The sequence below is a fragment of the Hydra vulgaris genome, chromosome 09 (assembly GCF_038396675.1).
Source record: "Hydra vulgaris chromosome 09, alternate assembly HydraT2T_AEP".
Lineage (NCBI taxonomy): Eukaryota > Metazoa > Cnidaria > Hydrozoa > Anthoathecata > Hydridae > Hydra > Hydra vulgaris.
In genome coordinates, this window is record NC_088928.1 from 32256499 (window position 1) to 32281006 (window position 24508).

The 24508-nt window shown below is 29.1% G+C and overlaps 1 protein-coding gene across 1 annotated transcript in view; it reads left to right on the top strand.

Moving 5' to 3' along the window:
- The first annotated feature begins 4920 nt into the window (after nt 1–4920).
- Nucleotides 4921–24508, top strand: part of LOC101241039 (uncharacterized) — a 42976-nt gene continuing 23388 nt past the window's right edge. The window contains exons 1-2 of the mRNA XM_065805388.1: nt 4921–5447; nt 10258–10397. Of these exons, the coding sequence (XP_065661460.1) occupies nt 5110–5447; nt 10258–10397 (478 nt within the window). The 5' untranslated portion in view covers nt 4921–5109. The remainder of the gene's footprint in view (nt 5448–10257; nt 10398–24508) is intronic.

The following is a 24508-nucleotide window of genomic DNA, read 5'->3' on the forward strand; positions in this document are numbered from 1 at the left end:
TTTAAACGGTTTAATTGAAATGTAATAAAAAATAAAAACTGTATAACATTTCATTCCTGGAAATATTAGGATCGAATAAAAAATAAATATTTTAAGCTTTTATTATTCAAACTCAAATAAAATAATTGCATCATTTTGAGGTAATTATTGTTTTAATTCCTTTTTGTTCGTTTTAAGGCGTGGATTTTAACGATATAAGATTAATTATATCCTCCAAAATTGCATATTAAATAGTTAAATAAACAGTAAATTAAATATAAAGAACTATTCGCGTACATCTTGAAAAAAAAACAATATTTATGTAACAAAGCATTAGCTTTTTAAAATTTTTTAAATTGATTATTTTTGCATGCTGATAGTGCAAAAATAATATGTCAAATCAAAATTTGTGTAATATTTTTCCGAATTTTTTTGTGAAAAAAAAAAAAAAAAAAAATTTCTTAAAAACTTACTTTTTTCTGTGTTTAAAATTATTTTTAAGTGTAGTTTTATATTGCTTCCTAATTTCCTCGAGCGTAAATATGTGTTTTAGAAAAAAACAAGGACCGAAAATGTATGTAAGTTGGACATACTCCTTTCTTATCATTTAAAAATGGAAACAAAGGAGAGTTTAGAACCTTTATTTGAGATAGTTGTCAACTTTGCAAGGTCATAACTTTTAGGTCATAACTAAAAACTTTTTTCCTCTTAGTAAGAATTTTACAGGTGCATTTAAGTCGTATTCATAATGAAAATAATGATTTTAAAATACTAATACTGGCCTCTTCTCCGTACAAGTATTTGAACCTTGGGGCTCTAAACTTGAGGCTCTAACCTTGGGGCCCTAACTCAAGTATTTAATAATTCGTTAACTACGGTAAATAATGTTTGCATTACAAATTTAAAGTATAAAACAATATAATTCTGTTTAGTATATATCCTTGCGGTACAAGAAAATTTATAAATACAGTATAATTTTCCACAAGACGTGTCCAACAAGTTTTGCCAAAACCACGACGCTTTCAGTAAAAATGATCACAAAACCACCATTGACAGAAAAAAACATAAAAGTGAAAGATTTAAATTTGCCAAAGAACATATGTCATAGGACGCAGAATGGGAAAATTTATTTTTTTACGACGAAAAAAAGTTTAACTTAGATGAGCCTGATGATTTTAAGTATTATTGCATGATTTAACAAAGTAAGATTTGACAAAAAAAGCATTGCTATTAGTCAAAACTTCAGAGGAGGGAATGTTATGGGGTGGGCCGCATTTTGTTTCCACGGCAAAATTCCAATATGTTTTATTACAACAAAAATAAAATGCAAGAAATTACGAAGATCTTTTAAAAGATATTTTAATCGAGTTTAGTGACGGTTTGCTTACTGAGAATTGGATTTTCCTAAAAAGGTTATGCGGCAAATCACACGACACGAAGTGTACAACAGTGTTCGAGAAAAAATATATACATGTTTTGGATTGGCCATCACGTCCACTTGACTTAAACCCTATTGAAAATTTGTAGGAATTATTGGTAAAAACAATATATATGGAAATTATCAATACTGTAATCACTTATAATTACTTCAAATAACTTATAATTGCCTGTAATAACCTATAATTGCTTTCAATAACTTTTAATTGGTTGTAATAACTTAATAGGATACAAAGTTTAAGTTATTTATGATATTTTACTCTCTTAAATAGAGGGGGTTTAACACGTTTCTTTGTTGCCACTTTTAAGCGATAAGAAATATTATTTAGATAGATTTCTGGTGAATTTTAATCTAGTTTAAGATACAATAAAAAAAGTTTTTTTTCTTCCACATTTAGGATAGTGAGACCCAATTTTTCAGTGTAGTATTGTTCCCTGGCTCCAATCTGCGTAGTTTATTTATAAAACTCCCAATATTCAATTTTATAATATTGACACCAGTATCAATATTAAAAAATTTTAATTTTGCAAAATCTTTGGAAGTTACCTATCTTAAACACCAAAAATCCATAACCTGCGATGCCTCATAAAAATATAGTCTAAAAAATCCAGAACATTTTTAGATAAGAATTGTACAAAACCACGACAGGTTTTAAAAATGCAAACCGTTTCAGGTAGATTTTTTTTTAAAAGAAATTATATTTCCGTTACGGTGTGTAACTAGAAGAGAAACTAGAAAAGCCAAAATTTGTTGAACATCAACACACATTTTGCAAAAGACAAATGCAAATTTTGGAAGCAACCAAAAAAAAAAAAAAAGCTTATTTTTCTAGAATGTTTCTTTAAAGAAAACCCCTATTATATATATGAATATTGGGAGTTTTATTAATAAACTACGCAGATTTGAGCCAGGGAACAATACTACACTGAAAAATTGGGTCTCACTATCCCAAATGTGGAAGGAAAAAAACTTTTTTTATTGTATCTTAAACTAGATTAAAATTCAGGGCTAAAGTCTCTGCTAACTAAGGCTGTCAACGGGTACCCGGGCAACTGGGAAACTGCCCGATGGTTACTGCCCGGGTAGCATTATCGAATGACGGGTAACAGTTATCCATGCAAAAAAACGAAATGTTTCAATTTAAAAATTATCAATTCTATTTTTTTTTTTTTAAGTTTATAATCATTAATTGAAATAAAACAATTTAAAAATATGAAGTTGATATGTAAAACAAGATCTTGAAGAATTAGTTCTGATTTCTTTATCACCGTTAGAATTTCTGAAAAATTGAACAAAAACGTTGGTTGAGTTTTTGATTCGGAAACCCAACTTTTATTTTCAACTTTATGTACAATGTTTTCTTATACGTAAATCAGAACTCCTCCAACTTATTTATTAGTATGTCTCTAGGACAAAATTTTATGAAAACCTAGAAGATAGAGAGTAGATTTATTTCGAAGATCTTTCAAAGAAACCCAAGTTTCAGTTAAGCAGTTTATATTCAAAATGTTTTCAGTTTCTTATTAAAAAGGTATACAGTTTTTCGAAAAAAAAATTTTGTAAAAAGAAGTTTTTTTAAGAGCGCATAGTAAGTTTATTGTAAGTAAATAAAATGTTATAATAAAATTTCATCAATTTGTAACCAATTACAGTTTTGTAAAAGCTAGTTGTTGTTCTTTATGCTTTACTTTTAAAAACATCTTAATTAAGTTTTAAAAACATTTTAAAACAATAATTTTATAAAAAAGAAATGGATAAAGTATCAAAAGTGTGGTCTTATGCAGACCGAATCGATAAGAACAGTGTGAGGTGCAAGCAATATAAGGCGTATTTTACAGCGAAAGGTGGCATCACAAGCACTATCCAACACCGTCTTACTGGAAGACATCATATAGATATAGACGGCATTGACAGTTTGGGCACATCAAACATTTTGTCTTATTTTACAGCCTAAAATAACTAAAGAAAGAGAACTAGTTTTGGATCAGAAAATAGCTGACGTCATTGCTTGTGATGCACACCCATTAAGTTTAGTTGAGTTCTATTTCTTAATAAGTCTAGTTGAATTGAATTTTATTTGGATTCTTTAGCTTGTTGAAATATACAGATCCAGACTATGATGTTAAAACTTGTTCAACTACCACAAAACTGATAAAGAAAAGATACAACGAGACGGTCAAGTCACTAAAACTGAAATTAGGTAAGGCACAGTTTATAGCTTTTACAACGGACATGTGGAATAGTAATAAAAACATTGCATATATGTGTGTATCTGCGCATTGGGTTAACACGAAATGGGAGCTAAAATTTTCAATCTTGCAGACATGAGAATGTCCCGAACGGCACACTGGAGAAAATATCAGTATTTGTTTGCAGGATGCTGCTGACGAGTGGCGAATTCCTGTTCAGAAAATCGCTGCTACAGTCCATGATAACGGCTTAAATATAAATCGAGCAATGGACTTTCTTGATGAATGGCCGAATCAGCAATGTTTTGCTCACACGCTACAGTTAGCCATTGGAGCTGGTCTGAAACTTCCAGCAATTGTGGGTATGATTCGGGCTGCAAGGTAACTGGTGGCACACTTCAAACGAAGTACATTAGCAATGCAGAAACTGCGTAACAAACAAGCAGCACTGAGATCTAAGGATGATGAAAAAACATTGGAAGTCATCATAGATTACTCTACTCGATGGAATTTCACGTTGGACATGTTAGAGCGATTAGCTATGTTGGGTGATTAGAGCCGTACTGTCTGACCGAAATTTTACAACAAAAAGAAATGCGTCAACTCTACAAATGACGGATGAAAACTGGTTGCTTGCGAAAGCCATTATACCCACTCTGAAACCATTAAATCAGGTAACAACTATGTCATCTGGTCAGAAATATCCTTCATTGTTATTAGTTTATCCACTGTTGTCTATTGTTAAAAAATGTTAGCAGCAAAGTTCAAACGAATGCACTGCTGCCAATAATTGCAGAAATGTCATTGCTACTGAAATAAAAAAGCGATATTATCTGGAAGGATTCAGTGTACTACCTGAACCAAAAGCCTCTGTATTAGATCCACGTTATAAGCTTTTAAAAATTTTTGAAGACCCTATTTGAAATAAAGCATACTCCGCCATTAGAGCTAAATTTGAAGCTATTGTTATGCCAGTATTAAAAGAAAATATATAAAATAAACTTTATTCTACATTAAATATCTATTTAGTGTAGAATAAAGTTTAAATCGAAACTTTATTCTACATTAAAAAGATATTTAATTTAGAATAAAGTTTAGATTTAAACTTTATTCTACATTAAATAGATTATTATTATTATTATTATTATTATTATTATTGTTATTATTATTATTATTATTATTATTATTATTATTATTATTATTATTATTATTATATTTTTATCCTGCTGATTAACCAGTGTTAGCTAATTTATCATTGTAATTTACCTTGATTTAAATTCAAGAAAACTTTGTTTTTAAACGACAAAAAATCCCGTTTTGTTTTTCACACGCGATTCGAACAACACGACTTGCGAATGAGACTGTTTACATCAGTCTACGCAGAAGACATCAACCTCGAAAATAATAATAATAATAAAAACAGTTGCACTTATACTGATTTCTTATTGAGTTTTTTACACGTTTTATTATTCAGATTTCAGAGAATAAAATGACATTGAGATAATGATAAATAAAATGACTTCTTTTTCTCATTCGCTATCAAAGTTTGTCCTAAAGCTGGGAGAAGGTAGAAAAACAGAGAAAAAGGTTGATGTCGAAGATGCAGGCATTCCTCTTAGTAATGTCAACACTACTGAAAGACCAAGAAGTCCTTTTATTATGCTTTTATCCGAAGGAGATGAAGAGTTTAACTTTAATCCTCAATCAAATTCTTTAATAGAAGAGGGTCTTGAAGCAAATGAAATTTGTAACTTAACTGACAGTCATCCATCGAGTTGCAGTTTGATGGTTGATTTAAGTGATCAAGACATATCAGCTGAAGCTCTTTTTTGTGTTGAAAGGTTGATAGTTTTTAATGAATTATTCATCATCATATTATTTTATTTTATTATCATTATTTTTTTGAATGGGAGACAAGTTTTATTTGAATATACTAATGCTGATTCACTTTTTTGGAAATTTAAAATAAAATCATTAAGCAAACATTCATTTATTACATGTATCAAAAGAATATTTAAAAATGGACTCAAAATGTGTAAGTTAATTTATAGAAAACAAAACTTTTTAATGCTTGATTAGCCCCATGACATTATGGCTTTAAATAATAATACAACAATAGTTTTTTTTCCTTTTCTTGGGCAAGAAAGCATTTTTTTTAGGAAAAATCAATTATTAACTATCTATTTTGAGTTCTTCAAGTCTTTCTAAAAACTAAACATTGTTAAAAACTATTAGTCAAAATATTTACTTATTAAGTTTGACAGTTCTACACTTGTGTGTGTGTGTGTGTTTACTTGTTTTGTTTTTACTTTTTATTTGTTTTTTTACTTAAATATAGCATGGAAGAGTTGAGGTAATTTTTCACACTTAGATGCCTTAAATGACATCAACCTATTTCACAAATCAAGTTTTTTTAATGTGGTCACTGCTAACAAAAATTATTTCTATTTCAGCCACAGACCTAAGTTATATATATGCCACAGACCTAAGTTATATATATATATATATATATATATATATATATATATATATATATATATATATATATATATATATATAGTATATATATATATATGTATATATATATATATATATATATATATATATATATATATGTATATATATGTATATATATATATATTATATATATATTGAATATATATATATATATGTATATATATATATATATATATATATATATATATATATATATATATATATATATATATATGTATATATATATATATATATATATATATATATATATATATATATATATATATATATATATATATGTATATATATATATATATATGTATATATATATATATATATATATAATATAAAGTTGGCTCATTAAAAAAGTTAGTAGAAAAATTAAAATAAAGAAATTTTTTTTAATTTCATTTTATTAAACATTCAAAATAGTGCCTGTGATTATCTATACAAAGTCGCATTCTTTGAAGCCATTTGTCAAACATTTTTTTATACTGGTTTTAATGTGATTTTTTTGACTTTCATCATCAATATTTTTTTTAATAACATGAATAGCCAAAAACTAGGTGGAGCTAAGTTTGGGGAGTATAGCAAATTATTTTGATGGGTCAAATGTTATCCTGTATCTGGTCTTTACTTATTTATTTTGCATATAACAAGTTTCAAACACCTTTTTTACATAATATTTGCTAGTAATGATTTACCTTTTCAACATAACTTAAATGAATAACACCTGCTGTTTTGAAGAAAATGCAGAACATATTTTAAACTCAAACCTATCGCATCTTACTATAATTCTAAAACCTCCACCTTCACTGACCCAATGTTTGTTTTTCTAGTTTATCACAATTAACAAGTACTTCTTAATAAATAAATGAAGACCACACTGGAAAAACGATCAAGCTACAATCTTGCTTTTTTTGGGTTTTTGCCCCTGTTATATTTAACTGCAGTTTAACTATATATTAGTTGGCTATATAACTAGAAAACCGATCAAATTACACAGATTTTAAAAATTAAAAAAGCTTCACAAATAAGTGAGCTATGGTGCTTTGAAGTTTAAAATCTAATTTACTCAAAACAATAAAAATGTAGCTTGATTGTTTTTCCAGTGTGGCCTTCAAATATTTTTAAATAATTGTTTTATCAAAAAAAAAAAAAAAAAACATATCCTCAAGATATATTTTAGCCTTTATATTCATTTTTATAATAAATTTAATCTAGTTATTTTAATGCTGATAGAAACCAGTATTTCATTACACAATGCAACAGCAATTAAGTTAAGCTAATAATGACAATATTAATAGCTTATTTATTAGATATTAATAACTTATATATTAGATAATAATAACTTATATATTAGATAATAATAGCTTATATAGTAGATATATATATATATATATATATATATATATATATATATATATATATATATATGTATATATATATATATACATTGTTACATTTGGGAGAACGGTAGGAAAAAAACGATTCTTATGCCAACAAATGTCACTTTTAATTACTTTTGACTTTCGTCTGACATTTGCGTGTTGTCAGTTAAAACCATTAATTTAATTACAAATTAATCGTTTTTTAAAAAAACCACAAAAATGCAAATTTAATTGACTAGAATGCTTTTAAAAACATTGAATGTTTTTAAAACATTATGAATGTTTTTAATAATATAAACAATGTTTTTATTTTTTTAAATAAAATGTTGTTTTTTTTTTTTAATGTGTAAATCATGCACGGAGTGTTAACGGGTGATGCGGAAGTTATCGGACAAAATAAAAACGTCAATAACTTATTTACAAATAAAAAAACAAACTACTATTATATTTTTTTTAAATAAAGCATTTGTCTTTTAATAAAAATATATTATTTTTTATATGAAAAAACACCACCATCTGCAATTGATCTCAATTTTGCTTTGACACCTTTCATATGCGACTGTTAAAAGATTAAATCAATTTCTTATAGTTTCAACAGAGCAAGTTTTAGATTAATGCAATCAATCAAAACTTGCTCTGTTGAAGCTTGCCAATCTCCCTCGTAAACCTTCTGTGCCAAATGTCCCCAAAAATTTTCAATTGGTCGTGCTTGAGGCACATTTGGGGGATTGGATTCTTTATCAACGTAATAGACATATTGGTCCGTCCAATTTAGAGAATCTTTAGAATAATGAGAACTTGCTAAATTTGGCCAAAATAAATAGTTAAAGTCTCCATGATACTTGTGAATAAATGGAAGAAGTCATTTTTCTAAACATTCATTAATATAGATTGATGAATTGATTGCTACAGCCTTGGAAGTGCGAACTAATGGCTCCAACATACCACGGTCAGATATGGCTATCCACATTAATAATTTTTTTGGAAATTTCTTTTTTCCTATAAAACGAACACTTTCTGGGTATGTCTTTTTGTTGTTTGTGTAGTATCCAGAATTTCCAGGCATATTGTCCCCTACAAAACAAAAGTATTTTTCGTCATCGATGACTAGAAGCGGTTTTGTGTTATAGAGTTGGTTAACTAGTTTCCTGCTTCTTTTCTTTGCCTTTATTTGTTGTTCTATAGTGTATTTTGGAGTCTTTTCACGTTTTCAATATTTAATATTCATTTTTTTTAACTGATGACCAATTGTCGATTGATTTACATCGAATTTAATACCTATTTTTCTCTGACTGACCCCTTTTCGATTGTTGACAAGTCTCGTTAATTCGGCTTTCTTTTCTCTAGTCCAGGATGTCGGACGACCAGGGTGCTTTCTATCAGAAAACGATTGAACAGTTTCAAGTCTTTTTAGGTTATCATATATTGTACTTCGAGCAAATCCTTCCTTTTTAAAATGATTTGCGATTTATTTTTTTTAGTATTAGGTTTATTTACAAAAAACATTTTTAGTCGCTTTGGAAAAGATTCTTGTTTAGCTGCATTTAACCTCATTTTAAATAATTGTGTTTCAAATAATAAAGTTTATATTTTATAGAACATTTATGCCTACGCATAAAACCACAAAAACTAATTATTATGCTCAATTAATGAAATTAGGATTTGTCCGATAACTTCCACATCACCCGTTACTACATAGACTATCTTATAGCCTGACTCGCAACAAAGTGCTGCAACATTGACTAACAAATAGCCTGACTCGCGACAAAGTGTTGCTACATTGACTATCTTATAGTCTGACTCGCAAGGGAGTGCTGCTACATCAACTGAGGATTTGGTTGGGGGAGGCATTCTATCAAGTAACAAAAACAAAAATTCCGGTTTTGCGTATTAATTTTTTTACTTTTTGTCAATAAAACTTTCTGACAACCAGTTAGGAGTTTTTCCAAAATCTCTAGCATGGAATATAGCTCAAGTATTTGAATACATATGAAAATAAAAATGTATAGTTGGGGTGAGTTCAAGTCAATTTATAAATATGAAATTTAGTCAAGTTTTAGTCAAGTTAGTTATTTCTACGCCATATAAGAACACAACAAAAAGTACTAAAATTCAATTATTTAATTTTCTCAGAAGTTGTTGTTTATATATCCAAATAACTTCCTTAAAATTGTTTTTATGGGTGTAAATTTAATCAAGATTGTCACAGCTACTAATCTTGAAATGTACAAAGTAATATAACAATGGGTTTTCAATTTAAAATTCTGTGAGAAATAAATAAATTTATTTTTTATTACAAACAAAGCTTAATATATATATATATATATATATATATATATATATATATATATATATATATATATATACAACCCTCGGAATTTGGAAAAATGAGGTCGGCAATAATTTGCCGACTTCAATCTTTTTGAGGTCGGCATCAGGTCAGCAAAAATTATTTCATACAAAGGTTTAACCATAAAATATAGAAATGAGGTCGGCAAATCTTTGCCGATCTCAAATACTTTCAGGTCGGCAGTTAGGCCGGCATTGCCGAATGCCGACCCTAATTCCGAGGGTTGATATATATATTATATATATATATATATATATATATATATATATATATATATATATATATATATATATATATATATATATATATTATTTAGAATAATGTTTTTGTTTGTTTTATTTTAATGGTTAAATTATGTTTTAATAGTATTTTGTGTTTTTACCATTACAAGTTTATGTATTTTTTTTTTGGAAGCTGCCCTTCTCCACCAGTCTACACTGATAAAGTTCGTAGTTATCGCAATAAACCCCTTTCAAAAGAAAAATTTGAAAAAATGTTTGATGAAAGTGGTAGACTTGTTAATGAACATGATTTGCGTAAGGCAATATTTAAAGGTGAGGTTTTACTTTACAAAAAAATTTTAAAATTTAATGAGGCTTAATGAAAAATTATCATATACAAAATAGTTTTCTCATTTCTTTAGGTTATACAACCTTATAACTTTTATATAAAAAATGTTCACTATATATATATAGTGAACATTTTTTATATAAAAACCTTATAACTTTTATATAAAAAATTTTCACTATATATATATATATATATATATATATATATATATATATATATATATATATATATATATATATATATATATATATATATATATATATATATATATATATATATATATATATATATACACACACACACACACACACACACACTGCCCGGCAAAAGTTTCTGGTCACTTTGAGTTTTAATAGTTTTTTATCTATAATAATTGATATTAAATTTTAGAGTTCTTTATAAGTCATAAATTAATTAATTAAGATATGCTAATGTTTTAAATAAACTTTTAATAATGGATATTAAATTTTAAAGTTGTAAATCAGCTATAAAATAATTCAATTAAGATGTGCTAATATGTTTTTAATATTGAAATGCAAAATCTATGTTTTCTTCGTTTTTGGATTATAAATATGCTCAAACATACTTGGTAAAAAATTTGCAAATAAAATTTAACTGTTCTTTTCTCATCAAAGCATAATTTCATTGAAGTTAATATAATATATTGGATTAATAAACTAATTTAGTAAATATTTTATGTAGCTGAATAAAATTTGATATTATTTTTTAATTTCTAGTTTATAAAAGTGCGTTTTGATTATTTTTAGACTAAAATTTTAGAAAATAATATAAAACATCAAAGAAATGTATATATTATTTGCCAAGCAGTGTAAATATATATATATATATATATATATATATATATATATATATATATATATATATATATATATATATATATATATATATATATATATATAAATATATATATATATATATATATATATATATATATATATATATATATATATAAATATATAGGCTCGTAATAAATGCTAGACATAGGACATTGTCGGGCACTTGTCTTGTAAAAAATGACATCTATCGGTCATTTTAACTGACCCATATTTTATGTGCATTTATTTTCTTATGTATATAAACTTTATTTTTTGAACTTTTTTATTTTTTATACAAAACAAAATTGAAGTTGAACACACAGCTATGCTAATATGTCATTTTTGTGAGTTAATTAATTTTTTAAAAGATGCCAAAGCATTACATTTATTTAAATTAAGTAGCCTGGTTTTTATCATTTATATTAAAATGTTGCAATTAGTTATTTTTATATATATATATTTTTTAAACATCTTCACTTCCAACAAGGTTGCAAGCAACCACTAATTAGAGTTGGAAGTTACTGGAAGAGAAAAGATAAAGATTGTAGAGCAAGATTACGATTGACAAAGAACTTAAAGGATTGCAAATTGTATGAATCAGGAAAGCAAGATGAAGGAAGCGAATTCCAAAGAACTGATGTCAGAGGAAAAAAACTAAATGAATAGTAGTTTTTGAAGCACTTAGGAACAGTCACAGAAAAAAGATGAGACTTAATTAAATGACAAATAACACGAGAATGAATTTTAGTAAATGGCACAAGAGATGCTAGCTCTTTAAAGTAGTGCCCATTATAGTATTTGTTGAAAAGAGAAAGAGAAGCAACATTACGACGATGTGATAATGGTTGGAGGTTGGCTGCAAGAGCAGGTCCAACTATGTTTACAATGGGTTTTTGCACCTTGTCTAAAAGAGAAAGGGCATCATTAGAAGATCCGCCCCAGATATGGCAATAGTATTCCATACAAGGCTGGATTTGAGATTTATAGAGATAAAGAATAGAATTCAAAGTAAGAAAGTGTCGAACTCGATAAAGAGATGCAACCTTAGTAGATGCTAATTTTGTAACAGATTTGATATATAGTTTCCAAGAAAGATCGGAAAAAAGAGTTAATCCTAGAAGATGAGGAGTAGATGATTCATCGAGTACATCACCGTTCATAAATATAGGAAGATCTAAATTATTGCGATAACGATTGGCTGAAAAAAATTTAGTTTTATCTGAATTAAAGTTCACCAGCCACTGTGGGCCCCACGCTGTAGCAGAAGTAAGATCCTTTTCAAACTCAAATGCCCCCTCCAAGCAATCAGAGAGTGTTGGCTTCTTATTATAACAAGAATAAATGGTAGTATCACCAGGGAATAATGCCACCTTAGATGTCAGAATATCTGGAAGATCATTAATGTAAATTATAAAGAGTATAAGGCCAAGGATAGAACCTTGAGGAACCCCTGAAGATACAGATTAAGAAGAAGAGTTCTGTCCATCAAGGACATCTTTTATACTACGATTGGAACAGATTTAATAATCTTAAAGATATTACTAGGTACACTGTAAGAAGAAAGTTTATGGAGAAGACCAGCATGCCAAACTTTATCAAACGCTTCAGAAATGTTGATAGCGATGGCCTTTACCTCTTCACCTTTATCTAATACGTTATAAAACCTATCGGTTATTACTATTAACAAATCAGCTGTAGAATGATAAGATCGAAATCCATATTGATGATCAGAAAGTTTTTAGATTCAAGATAGGAGATTAAGTGTTTGTTAATTAAAGATTCAAAAACCTTGCTTATGATAGAAAGAAGACTAATAGGACGGTAGTTAGACGAATCAGATCGTTCTCCTGAATTTTTGATAATAGAGATAACAGATACCGCTTTCCAGCAGGTTGGAAAACAAGACTCTGATGAGCACTTATTGAATAGTTTGGAAAGTATAGACGACAGCTCCAGAAAACACTTCTGCAAGACTATAACAGGTATGTTGTCCGGGCCACGAGCTGTAGAAGAGTCTAAGCAGGAAATCAGTTGTAAGAGGTACAATGATAGGGGGATTCAAATGATGAAGAAAAATGAGATAATAGTTTTAGAGAGATCAAACTTTGATTAGTAGCAACTAAGGGTGAATGTGGAGAAAATGAGAACTGATTAGGATCAGAAACAAGACATAAGTCGAGTAGAGAAGGTAAATGATTCCGGTTATCTGGAAAGTGAGTTAGAAAGTTGACTATTTGAGTTAGAGATTGAAAAAGGCAAAAGTTGTGGGCCTTAACACCTGCAGAGTCACTGACACTAGAGCGAAGCCATTCAGTGTGATGAGCACTAAAGTCACCAACAATGATGATATTGGCTGATGGATCAAGAGAAAGGGCTTGGTCAATTTGATCAGAAATAACATCAAAAAGAGTGCAGTCTTGAGATGAAGGAGAGTGATATAGAACAAAGAGAAAGGCGATAGAGTGAAGTGGTGCTAAACTAAAGCACATAAAAGAATAGTTGGTGGATTCAAACCTAGTTTCCCAACAAATGGGTGAATTGTGACAAGTGTAAATGCCAAAACCAAGCATGTGGCTATCGGAGTCTTTACGAACTAAAGGAAGATAACCATCAACACTAAGATCACAAGATGAGACAGCTGAACTCAAGTTAGTCTCACAAATAGCAATTAGGTCTGGTGAACTTTGCAAGAGATAAGACTCAACAGAAGAAAAGTTATTTTGAAGACCACGAATATTAGTGAGAGATGATGGTTTTTTGTGTTATATAGTTTTTGGTACTTTATTCATTTTAAATTTGTTAAAGAACTCAAACCATAGATAGTACTCAGTACACTGTTTAATAGCCCAAGCACTTGCCTCGTTACTATTAATAAACCCTAAGTCCTAACAAAGGGCTCTAAATGTGGCCTTGGCAATGTACACCAAAAGTACAAACAGGGAGACCATCCATGCGCAACATGGCACTGTTAATACTTTGATATTTTCAGTTGTTGATGGAATCAGCCTCTCTGAGAGCTACCACAGAGTTTGGGAAACCAGACTACCAGCCAGCCTCAGAACCGTAAAACTGAGTTTTAGAGCTGTACCCTCATTAGGATATAATAGAATGAGTTGCCTAGTCATAAAAACAGAGACACATGCAAAAACCATGCATTGAGTCAAGAAGAACCAGCATTCAACATCCTAAACTGGAAACAGCGTATTAAAAATACATCTTCACCAGCCTAATAGATAAAGAAGGGGTGCGAGGCTGGTCAACAGATAGAATCTGTTTACCTATTAATTCTTTGCCTAGGAGGCCTTCTACCAGACAGTACCCGTTTGCATTTAACATCTCCCCAAGATGAATATTTTTATCGAGACACCATCTCCAGCCTTTACTCCACCAAGAGCCCCAAGGCAGGGAATGTTTTAAGTCCGAGTTGACATCTCCTAGCTTTTGCCTAAAAAGGCGCATCCTACAAAGTAGCAGGACATGAAGGAGATTGTACTGGGTTACATGTTACCAGTAGCAGGATAACTTGACTAGTTATTAATTTAAATTTACAGTTTAATGTTTATTTTATTTTTTGTCTGATGGTTTTTATAAATTTCAAACAAATATTTTAGCTTTTAAAACCCCTTTTAAATTTATTTTACAAAAATTTTAATGTAATTGTTATTTTAATGCTTATAAAAACCAGTGTACTTTTTATTACACTATTAAGTTTAAGTTGTTATATAACATTTGTTTTTGTGCTAAAAGTTTTTGCTATTAAAAGTGTTTATAAATTAATCCTAAAAAAAGTTTGAAAAGATTTATAAAAAAATACATATTTAATATGTATAATATATAAATTACATTGTAATTATATATATATATATGTATATATATATATATATATATATATATATATATATATATATATATATATATATATGATATATATATATATATATATATATATATATATATATATATATATATATATATATATATATATATATAGAGTTATAACTTAATCAGTATATTTAAAAAGTGATATAAAAATGTAAACTAAACAAAATAACACAAAACTAAATATATGAAAAAAATTACCAGCTTCTTTTCGGCTGACTCTCCAGTTCAGAAATAAATCAAATTGATAATAAGGAATATGCTGGACATCAAGCTGAATTAAAAATGGTAAGAAAGCTAAAAAAGAGACTCTTTCAAACAATATTTAAAGTCTTTACCATGTGAGAAAATTGTAACAGCAAATATTTTTCGAACTGCATATAAAGTTGCAAAAGAAAATCAGCCCTATGATAACTTTGAAATGGAAATTGGTTATCAAGAAATTAAAGGAGTTGAAATGGTTTGTATTCTTTTACAAACTCATATGTTAATATTGTCAATCATATAGGTAACGAAATAAGGAAAATTAATATTGCAGAAGTCATAAAATCTAAGAGCAAGATTTTGTTAATAATTGATGAGTCAATCACTATAAGCCAATAATCGACGCTGATAATGTATGAAGTGCTGATGAATCATTTTGAAGAAGCGGTAAGTCTCTATTCTGTACAGAGTCTCCATTTTCATGGAATTTTACTCGACAATAAAAATTCCAAAAATTATTCGGCTATTGATCTGAGCGCCTTTTAAATAGAATTAAAAGAGTCGATTGAGAAAAGGTTGCTTGGTGACAAAAATGTTGAATTTACTCAATAGGCTCGCATCTTCACCAAAAACAATGGCAAAAACATTAATACTCATGTGACATTTGGTGAAACAAAAATAAGAAATCTGTCAATAAGAGTACAATTAAATGAAAGAGAAATGATTCGTGGATTCTTTGAATACCTAAAAAAAATATAAAAAAAAAATTTCTGAAAATTTGGTTCATTCGGTACACGCTCTACATACTATTTCTATTTCTTCAAATGAATGTCAGCAAGGATTTTCACAGATAAATCTGATCATCATACCAACAAGGGATTCATTAAAACAGTTTGAACATTGTTGTTCATCAAATTATTAGGACCACCGCTAACAAGCTTTGATCCTTTAAAGTTCGTTGACTTGTGGTTACTAAGGCTAAGGCATTCAGCTGTAGACACTTTAGGGTTTGTTAAAGAAGTTTATAGTTTTGTGTAATTTGTATTTTATATAGAGTGCCCTCACCCCAATTAGCCCCCAATCCGGAAAAAAAAGCACCTGTCATTATTTAAAAAATCTGAAAGTCAATTTAATTGCTTATTTCTGCTTCATTTTTGACATATAAAGAAAAATACAGGTGAGTTCCGGTACCTTTTTTTCTACAAAAAAAGCACTGGGTAATATGTTATATCAAAGATAAGATTATTATAATATTAAATTTTTAACACTAAGTTTAGTTGTAACACTTTGGCTTGATAATAATGTATCCACGGTTATCAAAGGGTGGTTGCGGTAGTAACTGTTTTAACTCACACAAGTCATGCCAGGAGAAGTTGTCTACAGATGGATACAGTTTCTAATACTTTGGCAAGGTATGTCTTTGTTCAACCAGCAAAACGCAGTTCAACAAAGACGAACATACTTGGGGAAATAGTATTAAATTTGTGCCTTGATACCGCATTTACCAATAATGAAGATAATGTTTCTTAACAATTTTTACCATTTCTGATTGGTTACAAATTGCCATTAAAGCACCGTCAACATTAAAAAGAAAAGAGTGGTGGCGACGAATACCCTTGACTTTAAATTAGTCTTTGAGAAGCGTCTCATGGATCTCACTTTGGTTTACGGTAATACACTCATTTGTAATTGAGATAAACTAAAAAAATGAAAATTTAATAACCAAAAGTTTCATATCTACAACTTTCATTTTTAGATTTTTTGCTCTAAATAATGACTTACATTAATTGTGGTATTTTTTCAAAAAGTATTCCAAACTGCAACAATATCGTTTTCCAAATTTTACTGTTGTCCAAACCAACCTTTTTATTCTCCACCTATGCCATCAACTGCCCCCTTTCCGTGTGATGTTGAAAAAATGATCAACAAATCTCGAAGAGCAGATGACAGTTTGTGCAAATTATTCATGTCATGACATATGAATTTTTGAATTGTGATGAAGGACCATCTATGAAAAGTGTATTTTGCAAATACTTTGATAATGACTTAATAATTGTTTAATAATGAACAAGGTGGCATATTTATCATGAAGTATACAATGGTATACAATGGCATTGGAATGTGTATTGCTCTTACTCCAAATTGCAGCAGTGATTACTGTTAGTTGCTGATGAATCCAGTAAGCGAATTGAATTTCACTTTGCTCCATTATGGTGTAATTTTTACTTAAATCCATCTGATTTTAGAAGAATTAAAAGTATAAATGGATGAATAGTTACTTTATAAATATACCAACAAGGTTAATACAAAGTTAAATTTCGTTATTCTACTACAAATGAAATCACAATTTTACTTGTATAATCAATTTATTTTCTGACACATTTTGGTGACATAATCAAAAACATGCACTTTGTTGTTGCCTTATATACACATGACATATATAATCTGGCAATTGATGATGTAGTAATGCGCACCTCTCTAACAAAGATGTTAGTGGTTGTTCGTTATCCTCTTACAAATAAAAATCAAAAACTTTGCAATTAACATTCTCCAAACTGGCGTAGTCAGAGCCTGATTCTGAAATATCAGAAAGTAGTATATTTTCACGTTTACAAACTTCTTTCAAAAGGTATTTTCTTTTGTTTGAATTGGCAGATAATGCTGAATTAATTTTATTAAGTGGCTTTCCAAAACTCAGTGGAGATAAAAAGAACTGTTCAATATCAGATGTAGATTGGTTTACCTCTTGCTTTCGCTTCTTTATTTTATGATCTTTTTGACGCACTTCCTCTTTTTCAAAAATATGCGATTCAAACGTTATAAAGCTAAAGAAACTAATTATAACGCACGGATTAATATTTGTTCATGCGTGATACGTCTGTGCGTGATGCAAAAATTCACTAACTTAAAAATACATTAAGTAAAAAAATCAGTTTCATTGAAACTTATTAGCACTTCTTTTTTCAAATAATTAGATTTTTTAAATCACACACAGAAATTCAAAACGCCATTCCTTTGGCATAAAATTTAAGATACTTCCAAGATACTTAGTTGCAATTTATGATAATGAAATATTAAAAGACATCATTATCTATACTTTCGGATCTTGCTTGTCTCGGACATATCGGTCTCGGATATCTCAGCCATTTTTTCTCAGAATAGAGAGAAAATGTGAAAATATTAAAACCAAGACTACTGAAAATGATTGAAAACCTTCAAAATTTAGGCTTTTGTTTTTTAATGAGAGAGGAGTCAAAACGTTTTTGAGTAAACAAGAGTCCTCAGCTTAAATTTTCTCACAAGGAACTATTTTTCACGTATTTCTCCGAAGAAAACATGTGAAAAATAAAAACCACTAATTTTGAAGATTTTCAATACTTTTCAGTAATCTCAGTTTTAATGTTTTTAAAAATTGTATAAGTTGCAGTGCAAGGTTTTCTCATTTATGATTCTGTTGATAATGAGATTTGTTACATAAAAAGATGTAAAAGTATATTAAATAAAAAGACTGTATTAAACTAAAAAGTAAGTGTTTATTAAATTTATTCATAAAAAAATTATTTTAATTTATGACATTTGGTGTAGCAACTGCAACTTTAATGATTTTTAAAACTGAACAGATTCAAATATTGAAATGGAAAAAATTGTGAGAGGAACTTATTTAAAATTGCAAAACTACTGTCTAGTTTCGAAAAATGACAAGTTTCATGTTAAATGCACATTGTGTTCTGATGGTGCGAAGGAAAAATTCATCAAACGAACAGACTGCAATACAAAACAAATTCATGCTCATTTATGGAAGTTCCATCAATATCGCCATGTTCCTTCTGCTGACAAATCGGAAAAATCAACGCATCATCAATCTTGCTCAAAATTGACTCGTTTTTTAATGTGAAACTAACATTGACTGACAATATTGTTGCTAAGTTAGCATCTAATATTGGACTTAGTTTCAACCAAATTGCGAATCCATTGGTGCAAAAACTGATTGAAAATTACACAAAGGTTGAAGTTCCCATGTACATCTCACAGTTTTTGCAACACACCAAGCGTGCTTAGTTTAGAAACAAACGAAGAGGAAGATGAAGATGAAAATAAAGCTGAAGCAAATCCTGATAAAGAAAATGTGAAAGATGAGGAAGTATTCGAGTACAATCCTGCATTGCCTAGTACTAAAACTCTTGAAGATGAACTATTGTAAAAAAGTTCAAATACAAACTTAAATTAGTCAAAGAGTTAAAGAAAATGCTCAATCTCTTGGAATCAAGTTCAAATTGCTAGCTCTTGATGTCAGAACTCAATGGAACAGTGCATTAAAAATGTTGAAAACTTTCAAAGACATGATCCCAGCTATGAAAAAAACTCTTGAATCATTTGGACATGAATGGCCTATAGATTATCTATATGATGAAAAACTTGACCACATTCTAAAACATGGTGGTCCATGATTCCTAGGTTGAACTACATTAGCTGTAAATGAAACAAAAGAAAGACACGCATTATAATTTCTAATATATTTTAAAAAATTCATATTGGAATTATGATCTATATAACTACCTGTAAACAGATCTTGTAAACCTTGCGGAAGTGGTGAAGTTGGAGGAAAAACTACTTTACCATTATGGCAACATAGAAAATGTGTTTCATTAGGAAACTATTTAGCACCACAATGCTAATAGATCTGGTTTAATTTTCTTTAAAAATTATATTCTGGAATATTATTACTTCTTGCTATACAATGTATTATTCCTTGCCTTGCTGCATTTTATACACTTAGTAGATTAATTTCATGATTACTTTTGTCTTGCCTAACTCCATTTCTTTCTCTTCGAAGACGGTTATTATTAACTTACCTAAATTCAATATCCTCATTAGGACTCAAATTAATTTCTGCTTGCAGAGCAGCATTTCATACATTTTATAGATGATTAAATTGATCTCGTCTAGCTTCATCTCTTTCATATTGAAGATGGTTATTATTAACTGGCCTAACCACATTATCCTTATTAGGATTTAAATTAATTTCTGCTCGCCAAGCAGCTTTTCTAACATTTTATAAATAATTAATTTCATCTCGCCTAGCTTCATCTCTTTAATTTTGACAAGGGTTGTTATCAACTTGCCTAACCACATTATCCTCATTAGGAATCAAGTTAATTTCTGCTCACTAAGCAGTATTTCTTATATTTTGACAATGATTAATTTCATTTCGCCTTGCTCTATCTCTGTCATTTCAGTGATTATTTTCAAGTTGTTTATTAGCATTTACACTAATAACTTCTTCAAGCCCAATATCATCCATTTCAATTTCACTATTGTATTAATAGTATATATAACAAATAAAAAGGCTATGTATTTAAGGGATAAACAGATTCTATCTGTTGATCAGCTTGCCACCCCTTCTTCATCTATTAGGCTGGCATAGGCTTGGATAGGAATGGCCTGCGATCGCATGCTATAACTGACTACGCTTATAATTTTTTTTCTTTACAATTTAACCATGACTGTTTTAATATTTTAACAATTTAAATGCAATAAAAAAATCGTTATGTTATGAATAACTTTTAATCATTGATCTTTTCTAAAGTTTTTATTTTATGTGTAGGCCTTAGATAAAATAAAAAATTAAATATAATGATCATTCAAAATAAACACATTTTGTGTTAATTAAATATTTAAGTTTTTTTTTCAGTAGGCATGTATTTTTTACGATAAATTTAAACATTTGAAACTATTTTTCCATGTCTTTCTAAAAATATTTCAAAAGATTATTTTTTTTAAGTTACTTTAAATTATGAATAAGTTAAATTAAAATCTTCTTGTTGCAATGGAATAAATTGCTTTTTTTTGTTGTTTCTATTTTTACAAAGAATTGTTTAAAAACTTTTTTTTTTAAACTTACCTTACTAATGAAATGATTAAAAACTTCTATTTAAAAATTATAATTTAATTTTTTTTTTTTTTTTTGCAACAAATGTATACAAATTTTTTCAAAAAAATGTTTTTACATTTTTATATATTTTTACATGTTATATATTTTTTCTTTTCAAAAATTTAATTTCACTTTTCAACAATTTAAATTCAATTTATTCATTTATTAAACAATCATTCGAAGTAATTTGTTAAGGCTTTTTGGATAACTTTAATAAAATGTTTCAAAAGATATGTTATTTGTAAAGTAATGTATTTCAAATGCAATTAAAAATGTAACCAAAAGTATTTTTCGCTTTAAGTTTTTTAAAATTTAAACATTCTTTTTCATAAGGAATTGTTTTCTTTTTTCTTTAGTTTTTTTAATTTTTTCTCTCATTTAAGACTTAAAAAAAAAGGGCCTGTTTAGCTTAGTGTTTCTTCTTTCAGCGCATTTCTGAAATGTTTAAATTATCAAAATATGTAAACAGTTGAGGTCAAGTTGTCAACAAAAATAAATCATTTGCATGGTCAGCAATAGTGTGACACTATTCCTGTCCAAGCTTGAACAGCTGTAAAATATCAGAGTACTAACAGTGCCATATTGCGCATGGATGGTGTCCCTGTTTGTATTTTCCGTGTGCATTGTCGAGGCCACATTTGGAACCCTTTGTTATGGCTTAGGGTTTATTAATAGTAACGAGGCAATTGCTTGGACTTTAAATAGTGTACTGAGTACTATCTGTGCTTTGAGTCAAGATATTTAACAAATTTAAAAATGACTAAAGTAACAAAAAACCATCGTCATCATCAAGTTTTCTAAATCATCCATGATAATATTTATGGTCTCCAAAGTAACTTTTCTTCTTTTGAATCTCTTGAAAAGTTCACCAGACCTACTTAATTTTTGTGATACTAGTTTGAGTTCAGCTGTCTCATCTTGTGATATAAGTGTTGATGGTTATCTTCCTTTATATTGTAAAGACTCCAATAGTCTTATGCTTGGCCTGGGCATTTACATTTGCAAGAATTCACCTATTAGTGGGGAAACTAGGTTTGAATCCACCAACTATTCTTTTATATGCTTTTGTTTAGCACCACTCTAGTGTCGGTGACTCTGCAGGTGTTAAGGCCCACAACTTTTGCCTTTTTTAATCTCTAACTCAAATAGTCAACTTTCCAACTCACTTTCCAGACAACCGGAATCATTTACCTTCTCTACTCGACTTATGTCTTGTTTCTGATCCTAATCAGTTCTCATTTTCTCCACATTCACCCTTAGTTGCTACTAATCAAAGTTTGATCTCTCTAAAACTATTATCTCATTTTTCTTCATCATTTGAATCCCCCTATCATTGTACCTCTTACAACTGCCTTAAAGTTGACTGGGGCACTTTCCATGCTTTTCTTTGTGATAGCCCTTTGGTAGAAATTTTTCTTCTTCCTGCTGACAAATGTGCTTCCTACATAAATTCGTGGATTCAGGCTGGCATGGAATCTTTTATTCCCTCTTGACGATTCCAAGTCAATGCTCACTCTTCTCTATGGTTTTCCCTTGCAATGTGCTGCTGCAATTTCCAATCATAACCATTACTTCCATATCTATTAGCAAAACAATTCTCCAGAAAATAGACATCTGTTTACTATTGCTAAAAACCATTGTAAAAAGGTTTTGTCTAACACCAAAGCCCGCTATTCTCAGGTCATGAAATCTCATATTTCATCTCAAAAATTAGGCTCTTGTGACTTCTGGAGAATTTTTAACAGTATCTATAATGAGGGCAAATCTGTCGTTCCACCTCTCTTGTATGGTTCAGATTTTGTCACCTCACCTAAAGATAAAGCTGAATTGATTGCCAAGAACTTTTCATCAATATCATCTCTTGATTCCACTAGTTGCGTTCTACCTGATGTAGCCGACAAACAGGTTGATCCATTGCTTGACATTCGTATCACTCCAGCTTCTGTATCAAAAGTGATTTCGTGCTTAGACTCTTCTTAGCTTTTGTTTAGCTTTCTTCTTATGGTGTATCAGGTAACATCTATAAGATTATTGAGTCCTTCCTTACCAATTGTAGTGTTTAAGTTGTCCTTAATGGACAGCACTCTTCTTCATATCCTTTCACTTCAGGGGTTCCTCAAGGTTCTATCCTTAGCCCTATAATCTTTAATTTACATTAACAATTTTCAAGATGTTCTCACATCCCAGGTGGCATTGTTCGCAGATGGTACTACCATTTTTTCTTGTCTTGATAAGAAGCCAACACTCTTTGATTGCTTGGAGGGGGCATTTAAGCTTGAAGAAGATCTTACTTCTGCTACAGCATGGGCTCACAGTGGCTGGTGAACTTTAATTCAGATAAAACCCAATTTTTTTCAGCCAATCATTATTGTAATAATTTAGATCGTCCTATATTTATGAACGGTAATGTACTCAATGAGTCATTTACCCTTCATCTTCTAGGATTAACTCTCATTTCTGATATTTCTTGCAAACCATGTATCAAATCCATTGCAAAACTAGTATCTGCTAAGGTTGCATCGCTTTATTGTGCTCAACTCCGGATTCTATTATCTATCTCTATAAATCTTAAATTGATCCTTGTATGAAAAACTGTTGCCATATATGAAGCGGATCTTCTAATGATGCCCTTTCTCTTTTAGACAAGGTGCAAAAACGCATTGTAAACATAGTTGAAACCTGCTCTTGCAACCAACCTCCAACCATTATCACATTTTCGTAATGTTGCTTCTCTTTCTCTTTTCTATAAATACTATAATTGGCACTGCTCTAAAGAGCTAGCATCTTTTTCGCCATCTACTAAAATTCATTATTGCGTTACTCGTCATTCATAAAATATGTTGTGATCTTTTCTATAAAATTTCTTACTACTACTCTAAAGTGAGGAAATTACAAAAATAAATAACTTTAATAAACCACTGTTATTTAAAATAAAAATGAAAAAAATTAAGCTAAATTAAATCATGAGACTAATTTAAATTAAATATATACTATTTTCAAGTTAAAAAGCAACATGTTTTTTAAGTGCTTGATAAATGGGAAAGGATGTATATTAGTTTTGGAATTTTTTTTCCCAAGTTTAATAAGACACTCCCCCCCCCCCCTCCTTTAATGATTTTCACATGTTATCAAAAAACATCTTAAAAATAAAAAAAATAATTATTGTTTTTTTTTTTTTGAGGAGTTGAAAAATGAAGTGAGAGGTGGGAATAAACCAACTGTTTATTCCCACCACTCCTTGTAT